This window comes from Chanodichthys erythropterus, chromosome 12, assembly GCF_024489055.1.
Source record: "Chanodichthys erythropterus isolate Z2021 chromosome 12, ASM2448905v1, whole genome shotgun sequence".
Lineage (NCBI taxonomy): Eukaryota > Metazoa > Chordata > Actinopteri > Cypriniformes > Xenocyprididae > Chanodichthys > Chanodichthys erythropterus.
The window spans coordinates 44,798,213-44,815,921 of NC_090232.1; the positions used below are offsets into that span (position 1 = coordinate 44,798,213).

General features: G+C 38.6%; 1 protein-coding gene across 1 annotated transcript; it reads left to right on the forward strand.

Annotated features, from left to right (window-relative positions):
- The first annotated feature begins 1,711 nt into the window (after positions 1–1,711).
- Positions 1,712–13,593, forward strand: LOC137032814 (somatostatin receptor type 5). Its single transcript, XM_067404773.1, has 3 exons — positions 1,712–1,897; positions 5,378–6,506; positions 13,211–13,593. The coding sequence occupies exons 2-3, from the start codon at positions 5,385–5,387 to the stop codon at positions 13,292–13,294; spliced, it is 1,206 nt and encodes a 401-aa protein (XP_067260874.1). The 5' UTR covers positions 1,712–1,897; positions 5,378–5,384; the 3' UTR covers positions 13,295–13,593.
- Positions 13,594–17,709: the final 4,116 nt, after the last annotated feature.

The window sequence follows — 17,709 nt, forward strand, 5'->3', positions numbered from 1 at the left end:
TTTCCAGGGTGTCCTGGAAGAAAACCATGTCACACCAACTAATCCACATGGGTGTCCCTCAGGGTTCGGTGCTTGGCCCCATCCTCTTCTGGGGCTTATCACTATCACTGCACTGCAATTCAGTTCTTTCATCTCAGCCTGGATGAAAGAATGCTATTTCCAACTCAATGTAGTAAAGATAGGAGGACGGACCATGTTTAGTCTTCAATGAACCAATGAAAGCCTAAACACACTCTTCCAGGTGTCAGTGCACTGGTAAGAATTAAAGGATTAGTTCACTTTCAAATAAAATTTTCCTGATAATTTACTCACCCCCATGTCATTCAAAATGTTTTAAACAAATGATCACCATACGAGTGCTTCCATCAAAACTGCACTTTCAGTATTCTTCAAAAAGCTTATGCTGTATGTCCTACGCCTTCCCTATTCAACTTACGGGAACGAATGCAACGCCAGTTCCGTTTTTTCTGTAAGTAGAATAGGGAAGGCGTAGGACATACAGCGTAAACTTTTTGAAGAATACGAAAGTGGTTTTGGTGGAAGCACATGTATTTTTTTTAGAAAAAGATTGTTCTGCTAGATAAGACCCTTATTCCTTGTCTGGTATTGTTTAAAGCCCTTTGAAGCTGCACTGAAACTGTAATTTTGACCTTCAACCGTTTGAAGTCCACTATAAGGAGAATAATCCTGGAACGTTTTCATCAAAAACCTTAATTTCTTTTCAACTGAAGAAAGAAAGACATGAACATCTTGGATGACATGGGGGAGTAAATTATCAGGAACATTTTATTTGAAAGTGAACTAATCCTGTAAATGACCGACTCCCTGATCAGTGCCCTCATTACTGAACTAGGGAGCTGACTGAGATATTGAGATGCCCTTTGTTTCCCGCTGAGAAATGAATTAGCTATGTAATGAGGTGCCACCGTCAAACCGCCTCAATTCATATGTGAGGGTTGGAGGGAGACACCTGTAAGCCGTACGCCTCAACTTTGTCTCGCACCTCCTCCTTAAGAGTTACTTAAGCTTGTTAAGGGCTCATCTAGCTCCAGTTCATGTCAGGAATCAAACCTTTCTCAGGTCTCTGTGTGGGTCGTGCCATTTATTTTAATGGATAAAGCTGCTATAGCTCATATTGGAAGTGTCACATTGCTGACACTCCTGAGAGATACGCTACGGGGTGAATCTCGCAAAGCATGTCAAGAAAAGGTCAAAACTAAAATTCTATTTCTTTATTTTAAGATTTAGGCCTATGTTGACACTATTCTTTGTAATGAACCACTGAGAATTACATACAAACTCAAACTCAAACAAACATTTGGAAAGACAATGTGATTACCTGTAGATGTGGGGAAAAAAAGTCACAATACCAAAAATCTGTAGGCTATTTCAAGAACTATAATTTTGTGTTTACAGTCTCAAATTGGGGGGTCTCATCTTTTCACAAATTATGTAAATATATCAATGTCTTTGTTGTTTTTTCCTCAAATGATCATATGGCCTAATGCTATGCATATTATGGTTTAAAGAATTATTTATGTTTGGGGTAATCAGTTGTGACTGAAGCGCGCGCACGGCTTGACTGCAGGATTGCGACTAAACTGCGATCGCGCGCATTCTCTCTCTCTCTGTCTCTCTCTCTCTCGGTTTAGAGGGGAGGTTTAGTTCGATCTCAGAGTGAAGCGGGCACCAGATGCCATCACCTGTCGCGAGGCTCAACACTGGTGTAGAGCGAGAGCGCGCACGCAAGATCTTGTCCTGTGGCTAATTCAACAGATACTGCCGCTGACAGATTGTACCTACACAATGTTTTTCAGTGTTAGTTATTTTTACTTACTCTTCTCGTGTCCTTCGTGGGGTGTTTCACGCCTCCCTGTGTTTTACTGATACAACTCAGGTAAGACCAGAGTAACATTTTTTTGTTTATGATGAGATTTTGATTTGTTCAACAAACCATACAAGTTTAGGAATCTTGTATTAATAATTGTAAGGATATTCTTAACCTGCTTCAGGATTGTTTTCGTTTATACACTCTGATGGCAATGCTTCTTTACTAAGAGAGTAAAATCAGAAAATCTTAAACATTTTTTTTTTTTTTAGAATTGTTCAATAATGTTTAGCTTAACCGCACTAAGTTTTAACCTCATCACAGACGAAGAACATAAAACATGCATTTTTAGTTTCCACGCAGTTTGAAAAGTGTAATTTCTCAACAAAAAAATCATAAATAATGTCTCTGAAGAATGCAACCATGCGAGAAAAACCGGCACACAGCGTTCTTGTCAAGGTGAAAGCAGATAGTTTGAAAGAACATGTTTTGCAGCAAGACAGGTCCAGTTTGTTCTGCGGGCAAATGTGAGCTGCTTGGTTCAGCAAAAGTCTTAAAATGTAAAATTATATACTAGCCCATATATTTGCCACGGGGCTTTTCTGAAATCAGCATTATTTTTTTCCATTACATTGTTATGGACAACAAATATTGTAAGTAATAAATTGTATAAATGTATTTAAGACATGTGACAAGTTGTCCCAACTTTGCCCCTTGTCCTGAGAAGAACACAGTTCAAACTTTCGGGGGTCAGGGTCCACTTTCATTAGTTGACTCTCTCTGAATGCTGAATTGTGGTTTCATTGTGTTGACACTTATTATATTGTTTGAAGGATTTACAAAAAAAAATCTATGATTTAATTTAATGGTTTTGAACAATTTTAACCAGCTCTGCTAGAGAATTTGTGTAAATGGATGGTTGATTCAAAACCTACAGCTAGATAGAAGGGAAATAATATTTAGTTTTAGGATGACTGAAATCAAATCAAGTCTATTAGATTATGATCTGTGCTGCGACAGAGGAAACGGACTGTGAAAATTGATCTCTGGACTAATAGAAAGACCAGAATCAATAAAAATTGCAATTGTTGCAAAAAAACAATAGTTAACTGTGTTTTGCCTTTAGCTTGAAAAGGCTTATTCGCTCCACTAGATATAAAGTATAGTGATTCTAATTAAACGAGTGGTTCCCAACCCTAGTCCTCAAGCCCTGTCGAATACTGCACATTTTGGATGTCTCACTTATCTGACATCCATTTCAAGTCTTAGAGTTTCTGTTGAGTTGAATCAGGTGTGTTTGAATAGGGAGAATACTAAAATGTGCAGTGCTGGGGGGGCTGGAAGACTAGGATTGGGAACCCTTCTTCTAAACCATGGCTTTTTATATATATTTTTTTAAAGGGGGGGGGCTATCACACGCAGTTTCTGCAATTCTCATGTTAATCTTGAGAACATATAGAGTAACAATGCATCCTTCATATCTCTGAAAAGTCTTTAGTTTTTCATATTTTTAAAGATAGATACGCTAAACCGAGACTTTCCGAAAAAAAAAACGAGATCCTGGAGGTGTGTCTGCCGTCCGTGCCATGGGCGGAGCTAAAGAGTCACGAGCGCGCGCAGCTTCTTCATAGAGATCGTATGCTAGCTGCGACATCATTATAAATAAAAAGGGAACCAAAACCTTTGTGTTGTTTACATTATATGCACTTGTGCGCCGATCTGATGCAACTTTACTCACCACCCGCGATCTGCAAATCCAGCGCCGAACTGGGACTTGTTTACAAAGTATTCATCACCGAATTCCCGGGAACAAACAAACATACACGCACAACTCCGTTGCTGCCTCGGATCTTTGGGAATCTTTCCCTCATAACCAAAAACACACTCCTTTGTTTACAGGAGCTGCGTCTCATTTCCGAGGCTGCGTCCTCTGGAGGTCACATTTGAAGGCTGAATACTTCATCAAGGATGTCATATTTAAGAAAGTAACCGTAATAAAATTGACTGATATTCATTGTGAGGTGTAAAATACTGTAATTTATTTCTTACATTGCAATCTAATTGTTATTTTTCTTAAATGAGACTGCCTCGATGATGTATGCAGCCTTCAAAGGGTGCAGACCCTGAATTGGGACACAGCCGTTGTTGAAAAATCTCTCGGCTTCCGTATCCCGAACGAAGCGTGTTGATGTGCTTGATCTTGCTCTCGCTCTGAGTGATGTGTGTGTGCAGCTTATCAGGGAGAAGTGCCTATACAAGGAATTCCGCTCTCTTTTGACGTCATACAGGACACACTCGAAAAAAACTCTCTGAATGCTGTACCGAAACCGGACGTAGTGGATTTGGCACAGAAATACTCGGTCATACGTCCAACTCGTGTTTTGAAACTTTGGCCATGTTTAGCATGAGAATGCAACTCTTTAACAGTGTAAATAAGTCAGAATGCATGAAATAGCAAGGGTTAAAGGGTTAGTTCACCCAAAAAATGAAAATTCTGTCATTTATTATTCACCCTCATGCCGTTCCACACCCGTAAGACCTTCGTTTATCTTCGGAACACAAATTAAGATATTTTAGTTGAAATCCGATGGCTCCGTGAGGCCTTCATAGGGAGCAATGACATTTCCTCTCTCACGATCCATAAAGGTACTAAAAACATATATAAATCGGTTCATGTGAGTACAGTGGCTCAATATTAATATTATAAAGCGACGAGAATATTTTTGATGCGGCAAAAAAAAACAAAAAAAAAAAACGACTTATTTAGTGATGGCCAATTTCAAAACACTGCTTCAGGAAGCATCGGATCATAAATGAATCGGTGTATCGAATGCGCCACAGTCATGTGATTTCAGCCTTTGGGAGTTTGACACGCGATCTGAATAATGATTCGATACACTGATTCATTATGCTCCGATGCTTCATAAGTCGTTATTTTTGTTTTTTTTGGCGCACCAAAAATATTTTCGTCGCTTTATAATATTAATATTGAGCCACTGTACTCACATGAACTGATTTAAATATGTTTTTAGTACCTTTATGGATCTTGAGAAAGGAAATGTCACTGCTCCCTATGGAGGCCTCACGGAGCCATCGGATTTCAACTAAAATATCTTAATTTGTGTTCCGAAGATCAACGAAGGTGGAACAGCATGAGGGTAAGTAATAAATGACAGAATTTTCATTTTTGGGTGAACTAACCTTTTAAATGAATCTCAGTGGCTACATGCTCTGCTGTGCAGCACTGAGGAGAAAAAGAAAATAGGAGAGAGAGAGCGACAGCGATGCATGTATGTGTTGTGTCACTTCAGTCTTCTTGTGTGGGTTTGCTGTTTTGGCTCTGATCTTTATAGCTGAGGTGTGATCATCTGCACTGATTCAGTCTCTCTGATCTCTCACTGTAAAACAAGCAGACTCAAGCACATTAAATAAACACAAGCCATATTTTGTCCCTCTGACAAACACATACAAACATAAAGAAATTATGTACCCTTCCACTGGGCTTCATTACTGCATTATACTCTCTTTGTGTCTCTCTGTCCATTTCAGATCCAGAATGGGGTCATTTAACCAATCCGGGTGGGCGGGGTTCATCCCAGGGGATTATAACTCCTCCTTCACTGGACTGGGATATTCAGGAACTCCAGTTGGGAATTACACCGGCAATGGGTCCGATCAAAGCATGCCGTTTCAAGGGAGCAGCACGATGGTTACTGCGGTCATATCATTCACCGTGTTTATCGTTGGACTTACGGGCAACACTCTGGCCATCTACGTGGTTTTACGCTACGCTAAGATGAAAACGGTTACAAACATCTACATTTTAAACCTCGCCGTGGCCGATGAACTGTATATTTTGGGCCTACCTTTCCTTACGACGCAAAACGTACTCTCCTATTGGCCGTTCGGCTCATTCCTATGTCGCGTTGTGATGACGGCAGACTCTCTGAATCAATTCACGAGCATCTTCTGTTTGACAGTGATGAGCATCGATCGCTATTTAGCAGTGGTGCATCCTATCCGCTCCACTAGGTGGCGCCGGCCGCGAGTAGCTAAAGCAGTTAGCGCAGCGGTGTGGGCATTTTCGTTCATCGTTGTTCTCCCCGTGGTGATATTCTCTGACGTTCAGGACATGTTTAACTCATGCAACATGAGTTGGCCGGAGCCACGAGACGTTTGGTCGACGGTGTTCATACTCTACACAGCAACGCTCGGATTCTTCGGCCCCCTGCTGGTCATCTGCATGTGTTACCTTCTCATCGTGGTCAAGGTGAAGTCGTCCGGTGCGCGGGCGGGATTTACAAAGCGCCGGCGCTCCGAGCGGAAGGTGACCCGCATGGTGGTGGTGATCGTGGTGGTGTTCGTCCTCTGCTGGCTGCCGTTCTACATCATCAACATCGTAAACCTGGTCTTCATACTCCCGGAGAACAGCGTGATGGTAGGGGTGTACTTTTTCGCGGTCATCCTGTCGTACGTCAACAGCTGTGCCAATCCGCTGCTCTACGGGTTCCTGTCCGACAACTTCAAGCAGAGTTTTCGGAAGGTCCTGTGCGTGCGCAAGGCAAATGGCGTGGAGGATGGCGATCCCAGTGTGCCGCGGACAGAGAAAACGACAACCCATGACTCCTTCCTGACACCTCGGAACAACGACTTTAATGGACACGTACAGGGCAGCCAGGTACAGTCACTCTGAAAGCACATCACACATTGTTTAATGAGTTTGTTGAATGTCTATATTGCAAGAACAGATATTTTCAGTCTTAGACATTCTGTTGTTTGCATTTGTCTGATGTGTTTGATTTTTTTTTTGATTTGGTAACACTTTACAATAAGATTCCAAATATTATTGTTGAAGTCGGCATGAAATGGAAGTTGCAAGTTTTTTCTTCCCTACTGTGAAGTATATCTTAGTGAAACGGCTTCTCGAACAAGAATAAAATGTAGGGCGGACTTGTTTTTGTCAATGAGGATTTGATTGGAAGGTTGAAAGGTTGCCCCGCCCTCTCAGTAGTAAACACGGCATCAGAAAAGAAAAGAGATGAGCTGTAGGAGGGAGGGGAAGTTGCTTTGATCAAAGACTACAAAGAGCTCTACACGATCCCAGATGAGGAATAAGGGTCTTATTTAGTGAAATTATTGGTCATTTTCTAAAATCTAAAATTTATATACATTTTAACTACAAATGCTCGTCTATCACTGCTCTGCAATGCGCCACGCATTACGTAATTACTTTGGAAATCACGCGTGACAGGCGGAAGTACCGAGCAAGTGTTTACAAAACGAATGTGCAAAGACTAATTCAAGCGGCCTTTACAAAAAAAAAGGTAAAACAACAATGTCGGAAGATTTTATTAGAAAATAAGATGGAGCTTTTCGCCTTACCGCAGTATTTTCGCCTACGTCACACATGACCTTTCCAACGTGATTTCGTAACGCGTGGCGGATCGCAGAGCAGTGTAAGATTAGCATTTTTAGTTAAAAAGTGTATACATTTTTTATGTTTTTTAGAAAATGGCCGATTGTTTCACTAGATAAGACACTTATTCCTCATCTGGGATTGTGTAGATTTTTGAAGCTGCACTGAAACTGCAGTTTGGACCTTCAACCTGTTGGTAACTGTTTCAAGTCCACTATATGGAGAAAAATCCTGGAGTGTTTTCCTCAAAAACTTTAATTTATTTTCGACTGAGGAAAGAAAGACATTAACATCTTGGATGACATGGGGGTGAGTAAATTAACTAATCCTTTAATAATTACTGTAACAAATGCACTGCTCATTGCTAGTTAATGTTGGTATATGCATTAACTAATGGGAACTAAAAACTTATTGTAAAGTGTTACCGAAAGTTATCAAGAGTTGGTGTTTCCCAACCCTGTTCCTGGAGGCACACCAACAGTACACATTTTGAATGTCTCCTTTATCTGAGGCTACGTCTACACTAGCCTAATCCGGATATATTTGAAAACGGAGTTTTCGTCTAAAAACGCTCCGCGTCCACACTATCATTTTCAAACGTTTTCCAAAAGTTGCTCATCCACGCTGAAACGTATGAAAACGCTAACATCCCCCTACTGCGCATGAGTAAAGCTTCGACCTGCGTCATTCCCGCTAGGCGTTTATTTACTTTCCGGCTCTTTGAAACTTTGAGGCAATGTCACATGACCAAAAATGCGTCATCGTATTCAAAAGCCTCCGTTTCATAGACTGTAAAAAAAGATGGACGACGCAACGTCGCTTCCTTCCATTGTATTGAACTGAAGCCAAAATGGGCTGATGAATGGGCGCTGACACGTTACGCAATACGTCAAAAAAAAAAAAAGTCTGGAGCCTGGGCATGCGCAGAAGGAATCGTCAGTTGAGCCGGAGGCGGAGTCGCGATATCAAACTTCCGCCCAGACGATTGCGTCATCATTCATGTATTTTAAATAGACTATAAAAATTATACACAATTTAAAAGTCTACCTATAAAATAATAGGCTATTCTGTTTCTAGAGCAATAATATTTTTGAAACAGCAAATTCAGTAGATAAAATCAATATAAAATGCCACTAGAAACAACTCTAAATCGTCAGAAACGGTCCTGCCATTTTAAATCAAGTTCAACTAACGTTACAGGAGATCGATTGCTGTAATTAGAGTAAGCTATCATTAGTTTTGTCCTGCTAATTATTATTTTATACCCATAAAAATAATAAGTAACTGCCAGATAACGATCACCTGCTTTTTCCCGACATGGTTAACATTAGGTGTGTTATCTTAACTAATAACATTTATTAATTAGCTTATAACGCCCACATTTGATGTTACAGTAAAAAAGTTCAGTGATCCGTCAGATCCTGTAGGTCGGTTAGTACAGTTTACTGCTGAACAACTCATTTTGTTGGTGTTAATGACAAAGAAATCGAAAATTAGCAGTTAGTTAATACATCTTCAATCACCCCTCGAAGCTCCGACAGTCCTCAGACAACCTGTCAATCAACTGTGAATCACGACGACACGCCCCGTTTTTATAGCATCAAATTGCTAGCTAAAATCTAAATCATCACAAAAACGAACAATTGAATATATATCAGTGTGATAACAACTACCTTAAATGACCAAAACCATCTTTCAGAAAGTTTTATTTGAAGCAGAATTTATTTTTAAGTTTTCACTGAAGTCTCATTCGACTGCATTGAGAGGGCGGGGTTTATGACCTGTACTGCATCCAGCCTCCAGGGGGCGATCAAAGAGCCCGTGGCTTCACTTTTCAGAACGTATGAGACACACCCGCTCCGTTTACACACTACGACGCGAAGACTGCGTTTTCAAATGTATCCGCTTTGGAGAGCGTTTTCCAAAAGCTATGTTTTCGTTGACTTAAAACGCCGTCTCAGTATGGACGGAAGGCCAAAACGGAGAGAAAATATACTTTTTCAAACGAAAACGTATTAGTGTGGACATGACCTGAAACATATTCTGGTCTTGGAGTTTCTACTAACGAACTGATGAGTTGAATCAGGTGTGTTTGATTAGGAAGATTTGGAAAATGTGTACTGTTAGTGTGCCTCCAGGAACAGGGTTGGGAAACACTGATTAAGTCATAGTTTAAGTCATGAAAATCCGTCATTATTTACTCACCTTTATGTCATTTCAAAACTGTCTTTCTCTGGGCAACAAGTTAGATTTTTAGCAGAAATTTCTTGTCACACTAATGTGACCAAAAAGGAAAATAATAAAATTATTCACCCAAAGACATAATAATATAGCAAGTAATATGATCTACTGAAGACTGCTCTAGATCTAGATCGGCTCACTTGACAGTATAAGGGTGAGTAAATGATGACAGAATTATTACTTTTTAGTGAACTATTCCTTTAACTTGTCTTCTAGAAGAAGGAAAACAGTTACAGCCAGTTGGTTTTTGGCCCTTTGTTGGTGTGTTTCTGAATCCTCTGTAGATTACAAACATGCTGAGAATTTCACATTCGATATAACTGCCAACATGTTGCTCCTTCCTCACTCCCCAAAGAGACAAACTCAGGGAAATTGATTTAGTGAGCAGACAAAATGGAGAGAGAGAGTAGGATTGTAAGTGTGTGGGTCTTCCTGTCCATCAGTCGTAACCTCCTTAGTGCCCTTAGGGAGAACACTACTCATATGTTCCCAATAAACATTCCCAATGTCCATGTAAATTAGCATCTGTGTGTGTTTCTGTGTGAAAGAAGAGGAAAGAAAGGGCTGACCAAAATCTTTTTGTATCAGAGTAATGGTTTAAATCACAACAATACCTGTCACAATAGTTAATCATAACATAATACTACATTATATGTGTTATTTTTGATGCCTTTACAACAATTCTGAATAATATAAAATGAGCAGGCCAAACTTTTGACCAGTAATGTAGTTATTTTTGGTGGAAATTCTACAAATAAATGGTTAAACAACCATGTGGTAAATATTACCACATTGTTATTTGACATTTTTACACACACTATTTTTGGATATTTCATTAAAATCATAAAATTTTATTACTTATACTATTTTTATTTCCATTTATTCCAAACAAGATAATTTTTTTTAAACATTTTATGATATATGTTATGTCTGAATTACAAGTATAACTATAAAAAATAGAAATGTTTACTTTAGTTTGAGATTGGATGATCCACACTTAAAATAATCAATATACACACTTTTATCCAGCTATATTTTATCACATTGCTCAGTCCATCTAGAAGAGATGATGAAATGGAAGTATTTTACTGTGTTATAGTTCAGCTTGACCAAGTGGACCATGAGGGAATATAAGTATGTGTGTGTAAAAATGCGAATGTATTATGAGAGTGTCCTTCTGGGCATGAGATCAAACGATCCCATGCTTCATTCATTGGGGAAATCAAAGCAGTACGGCTCTAGAGACTGAATCAGATCTGTATGACTGAAGAGTCTCTTGCCTTTGACGGACATCCCAGCATCTGATCTAGGATCAATTGCGAAAAAGCCAGTCCCTTTAAGTCATTACTTCCTCCGCAGAGCTGATATGAGCTCTAATGTCTCTCTGTGGCAGGCTGGCTTTCCCTGCTTTGACTGATACTGAATGTGATTGGTGGAGTCCTTTTCCACCACTGCTGGAGACGGAGACCAATTTGGCTCCATTCTGCATGTTTACACAGCAGAAAAATTGGCTTGACAATGGAGCCTTAAACCTGCTGGTCTTGAACCAGGAATCAGTCCAAGTTTTCAGAACAACAAATCGCTCTGGCACAAAACAAACAGTGCATCGCTCTCATTATAAAAACAAATTGTATACACTGCAAGTAATACATAGATTTGTTTTACAGACACTATTTCCATCAAGCTACGAACATAGCTACTGGCAACTTTATGTGTGAAATAAAAATATTTTATTTTAACATATCTATGAATTTAAAATATCTAATGAATATGTATTTATTTAATTATATAATATGAATTTCATATGTTATATATGTAATATTTTGTTTCTCAAGACAAGTAGTGGGCCAGATCTAATTGCGGTTCGCAGATCCCACGTCTGAGCAGCATCTCCGGCATCATTCTGGTGGAAAAGAGTTATTTTTCTCTCTCGCTCTCACAGTTTTATGGAGTACCAGCAGGGAATCTCAGAGGCAAAACTGAATTAGAACCACATTGTGCAGCAGTAAGAATGTTATTCTACAGAATGAGAAACAGGAAGAAAGAAAAAAAAACAGAGAAAGGAAAATGGGGGGAAATGTTGGGGAAAATGAAGTGCAGAATGTTCTATTTTTACATGTGCAATTTAAAGGGAGAGTTCACCTAAAAATGTAATTACCATGATGTTATTTTAAAACAGCCACAAATTGTTGTTTTCTCTGTGGAACATAATTGGAGATATGCTGAAGAAACTCTAAGCAGCTTTTGAAATAAATAATGGCAGAATTTTCATTATTGGGTTCTTCATTTCTGAATGTCTAACCCAGCTAACAGGGAACGTTCTCAGAACTTTGGCTGAAGTTCTTTCAGTAACATTAATAGAACGTTCATTCATAGTTATCTGCTCTTTGATAATGTTCTCAAAACATTAGCACAAAAAAGTTATTATCATGATTTGTTCCTGAAATGTTTTAGTTGGATGTCTGTTTAGCGAATTTTAATTACTAATTATTTCAGAATGTTCAGAGAACATTCAAAATTAACTTTCCCATAATGAATGCAAATTGATCAAATGGAATATTCCCTTAACATTTGCATAAAACTGGATGTTTTGAACATTCAGAAATGTTTTCATAACTACATGGGAACGGTTGCATTCTTAGAATATATTTTGTTAGCTGGGAAACTGCAAATTAAAGGATTAGTTCACTTCAGAATGAAAATTTCCTGATAATTTACTCACCCCCATGTCACCCAAGATGTTCATGTCTTTCTTTCTTCAGTCGAGATGAAATGAAGGTTTTTAAAGAAAACATTACAGGATTTTTCTCCATATAGTGGACTTCAACAGTTACCAACAGGTGAAGGTCAAAATGTCAGTTTCAGTGCAGCTTCAAAGGACTCTACATGATCCCAGATGAGGAATAAAAGTCTTATCTAGCGAAGCAATCAGTCATAAAAAAAAATAAATAATAAAAAATAAATATATATATATATATATATATATATATATATATATATATATATATATATATATATATATATTTATCCACAAATGCTCATCTTACACTAGCCACGAATTACATAATCACATTAGAAAGATCACGCGTGATGTAGGCGGAAGTACAACGGTAGGGCAAAAAATCTAATGTTCTCTTCTTCAGAATGGTCCGTCATTGTTGTTTTTACCCTTTTTTTAAAGGCTGTTTGACGTAATCTTTTCACGTTCACTTTGTAAATACTTGCTCGGTACTTCAGCCTACATCACGCGTGACCTTTCCAACATGATTACGTAATGCGTGGCGCATCGCAGAGCAGTGAAAGATGAGCATTTGTGGTTAAAAAGTATATAAATTATCTTTTTTTTTTTAGAAAATGGCTGATCGTTTCATTGGATAAGACTTTTATTCCTCATCTGGGATCATGTAGAGCTCTTTGAAGCTGCACTGAAACTGACATTTGGACCTTCAACCCATTGGTAACTATTGAAATCCACTATATGCAGAAAAATCCTGGAATGTTTTCCTCAAAAACCTTCATTTCTTTTCTACTGAAGAAAGAAAGACATAATCATGGGGGAGTAAATTATCAGGAAATTTGAATTCTGAACTGAACTAATCCTTTAACATCATCAACCACCACACACACACACACACACACACACACACACACACACACACACACACACACACACACACACAGCAGTGCAGAGGTGCCACTGTCTGTCCTGTTCTTTGTTTCTGCAGGATCTGCAGTTACAGTCTTGCATGAGCGCATCTGAGAGCCCTCAGCCTGCAAGACCCCAGATCATTGGCCAGTCCACACTCTAAATGCTGTTTCTCTCTCTGTCTGTTGTTTTCATCTTTATTCCGTCTCCTTTTCTGTGATTTATTGTCTTATCGTCTCTCTGTTCATCCCTTTCGATATGTTTGTCTGTCCGCCTTGTCTTTCCTTCTGGCTTCTTGTGGAAGGTGTGGCCTCAGCCTCAAGCCACGCCCCCGAACGCACCAGTGACTCCGCATTCCCGCGCAGCAGAGCTCAGTCTCCACCCGGTGCCCGCCGCCTCCACGCCCAGCTCCAGCCGTGACCTGTGACCCCGGCGGGTCGTGAGAGCCCCTCCGAACAATGCCAGGATACTTTGTTTTGGGTGGAGGGTGCAGTGTGTGCTGGAAACACCAGGGTCCTCACGGCCATGGAAAACCTGGAAATATCAGGAAATTTTAAAGGCCTGGAAAAATCATTGAAATTTCTCAGCTTTTAAAGTATTTCAACAGCTAAAAAATTACAATTTGTAAGTGGAAATAGTCTGAGACCACTGATGAAAATCTATTTCACATTTTTAGAGTTCTTTAAACACAAAATATAATATTAGCATAGCAATACATGATTTAAGATGTTCCAGAGGAAGCAATTCAGAGGAAACGTCACATGATTAATGTCACAAAATTTGCTTATTTGATTTGGGACCTGGAAATAAAGTCTGAAATATTTCCTTATTTGTTTAACTTTTTTCAAAACCCAAACACGTTCCGTTTATTTTCTGGTTTAAATTACATTTTGAATCCCAGATTTTCAACATGGTCTCAGACTTTTGGGACCCACTTTTAAACATAACTTTTAAAAAGCATGAGAAAACAGAAGAGGGATTTAGAAGTGAGACAAGACTTTAGATGCAAGCGTAGGGGATTTAGAGATGATGAATGTCGGTATATTGCTTTTCACGCAAAACTTGCAATCAATTCCCAGCAGCAAACACGCAATCAACCTTTTAAGCTCCTTTATGATCAAATTAATGATTGATTTACACACACAGAAAAAGTATTATATGTACCTGCCAGAGCTGATTGTGAAAAACTCAGCGTGTCCCAGTGTCCTTCACAACCACAGACTGATATACTGCATTCCATTCAACTTGGAAAAGGGCAATAGACCTCCAAGACCTCTGGCTTAATACTTGGAAACTCATACTGATATCTAAAACTGTATGATTTTGCAAAACGTATGACGTCAAACAAACATAGTAACAATGATTCTCCTTTAAACAGATGAATCCAAGCCCTTGTTTACACCTGAGATTAAGAAGCATTCAATCGTCAGTCTGATCACAAGCGGATGATGCCAAATACAGTTGTAAACTAGATCTAAAATGTTTTGAGCTTTTGACCAAGGTAAGTGAGTAGTAGTAGTTATTCGAACAGCCACAAAAGACCGCCTTCTGACCTAACGGGTAAACATCACGGGAAGCACGCTAGCAAGACGGGATGTAAACTTTGTCAGCTGAAGTTTGGTTTGAAGATGAAAAACATACCAAGCACAATGTTCTCTCACCATTCCACTTCTCTCACAGCTGTCAGAGTAGAAACGAAAGCTGATGCTTTCTGTATGTTTTTCTGTCCCCTCCCGGTCACCGTACATTCAAGTAAATTGAGCAAATTTATTTTGTCCATTAGATCGAAAGATCTGAACAACCCCACATATTTACCCACCAATAGACCCTATCAGGACAGAAGTGGTCAAAACAAAAGTCGGATTAAAACATTAGGTGTAAACGAGTATGTGTCTCCCTCATCTACTTGTAATCTGACCAAAATTAATACCAGGTGTAAACAGGACCCAAATACATGATGTTAAAACCAGTTTAGCAAATGTTTTCAGTAGGCTTATTATCGTTAACTAAAACTAAAACCATAAAAATCATTTTCATTACTTGAAATGAATTAAAAACAACTGAAAAAAATTACTTTAAAGACCCCCTGTGGTGAAAATCAAGTTTTTAATGTTGTGTTTTCAGTATGCTTTAAGACAAACCATGTGCAAATTCATAAGTCAACACCATTGCTGAGTATCTTCTCCTGTGAAAAAAACATGCTTTGAAATCATTGGTGTTTCTGACGTCACAAACTACCTTGTAACCAATCATGTCAACGCGTGGGCGGGCTTTAGCATTAACAGCAAACTATGAGGGGAGTCTCGAGAGAAGCCAGCTTACTTGGTATTTTTCTGTTGATCTGAAAAATCAGATTTAGCAATATAGCGGGTGTATGATGTATATTACGATGTTATGATGAACCATATGCCTTTCTCCACTGACTCTCCGAGTTGTTCAAAGCGTTTGTAAGGATACTGAGTGTTAGAACGGGAACATGGTTTGTGTAACATTAGCAACACATTATTAGCTGTTTGATAATCATATTATCGATATGTGTTTAATGTTGTTAAGAACGCTACCATTGTGCAGCGTTTACCTGAGTAAGCTGACCGAGTGGATCTCTGAGCTGGCGTGAGCGAGCGGAGGTGGGGCTAATTTGAATATTCAATTATATGCATATATTAAATGAGGCAAGGGTGAAGGGTTACATTCAAGCTATTTTAAGGCATGAATCTTTTTTTCCACCGGAAAAAACGTTTAAATATATATGAAAAAAATATTCAGGGGAAAAATGCTTAAATATGTCATTTTGGTGATTAAATATGAGTTTTAAGGGATAAAATGACTGACTACAGGGGGACTTTAAACTTATTTTAGTCCAGCTATTTACCAAGGAATCATTTCTCAATTTCATTAAGTTTAAAGTTAAAGTACTAAAACTCTATAGATATATTTAAAATAAATAAAATAATGAATTTGATTTTTAAAAAAAATACTAAAAGTTTAAAATTAAAATGCAAATCTAAAAAAAAAAAATATTAAGAAAAACAATAATACTATATCAATGATAGTAAAATAACACTGGTTTTCAGATAGAGATGTGTGTAAAACACAGTAAATGATCCTCTCTGTTGATAATTGTACACCTGCCAAACAAATGCCAGCTTTGGTCATACAGGTCGGGTTATTTGTTGACAACTGAACATCTGCAAGGTAAACAGTGGCGTTGCCATGTTGTATTTTATACATCTTCTTGTGGGGGTCAGCAACTCTACACCATTATGGTTGGATATATCAAGAGAATAGATGCAACTCAGCTGTTGACCCATGACACACTCACTGGGAGCGCCTCGTCTCTGGGCAGAAACTTCCCTTTCCTCATCTGGGGATTTGCAATGACAGGTAGAATGAGATGTGAAAGATTGCTTCTGGACGTTTTGATGGTTCACATGTCCGAGGGGTTTGGGAATCTGGGGAATTTGGGGAAACTGGGATTTTCAAGTACTTTAGGGTGTGGTGTTCAACGGTTGTCGAGTATAAAAGGGTCAAGATAGCGTTTCCTGATCCGTATTGACGTGTTTAAATGTCCTCTACTCTCTGCCAAATGTAGCAAAGTGCCTTTTCTTGTCCCAGATCAAACTATCAAGACACATACTGGAAAATGCGAGACATTAGTGGAGGCCTTAGAGACACAACCGGGTGATTTCTGTTGTTTGCTTTCTTTTGTTGTTCAGCTTCTTTCCCTCATTGTTCATTGGTGGGGATTGTTTCCCTTCATTTGCTTCACTGTTAAATACTTCTAATTGTTCATATGACTTAATTTCACTATGTAATGATATTGTAAATTTACTGCCAGTGTAATGGAAACCACGCCAACCAATATTATTGCCTTTCTTAAGTCTTTTCTATTGATGTTTGATGTAAAAATGGTCTTATTTGCATTTAAAAAAAGGTCTTGGATGGAATAATCCATCTAGTGTTTGCTGCCACCTTTTTTTTTTTTACCATTGGTGGAAGCTTCTAGAAACGGCTTCAATGCCTTAGTTAAAAAGATCTTCCTTGTGTGACGGTGGCCGTGTTTGTTATTTGTTCTGCGTGTCGGCATGTGTATTTAGCAGTTCATAAAAGCTATAAAGAATGTGCATTGCTTTGTTAATGCTAAATGTGCCTCTGAAATAAACTTTAATGACGCTCATAATTCAGCAGGCATATTTTAAGCCTTCGTGTCAGCCAGCAAGCTTTACAATCAATACCCGCTTCTTTTATTAAATCCAAAGACTTGTTTGATTCTAGAGTTGTTGGAACTGTTTAAGGCACGTGTCAGCACCGTCAAACTGTGAATGACGCATTAACAAATCACCCTGTGCTGAAGAGATGCTAAGAAAATGCCGTGTTTTGCAATGTTGTTGTTGTTACTACTATTATTATTACTTTTTAAGGATTACTCATTTTTTATTATTCATTTGTTTCTGGATCCTTATCAGAGACCTGTGACATTTGTGCGAGAAAGTGTAGAAATTTTTGTATCTTAAAATGCTTCATTTTCTGGGTAAATGCAGAATAACTATTTCAATTTGATTTATTATTATCCTATAT

What these genes read in the sequence shown, in the direction of transcription:
- LOC137032814 (XM_067404773.1), top strand. Translation starts at nt 5,385, where the DNA reads ATGGGGTCATTTAACCAATCCGGGTGGGCGGGGTTCATCCCAGGGGAT. An exon ending in GACACGTACAGGGCAGCCAG is followed by an intron (nt 6,507 to 13,210) that starts GTACAGTCACTC and finishes TTGTTTCTGCAG; the next exon opens with GATCTGCAGTTACAGTCTTG.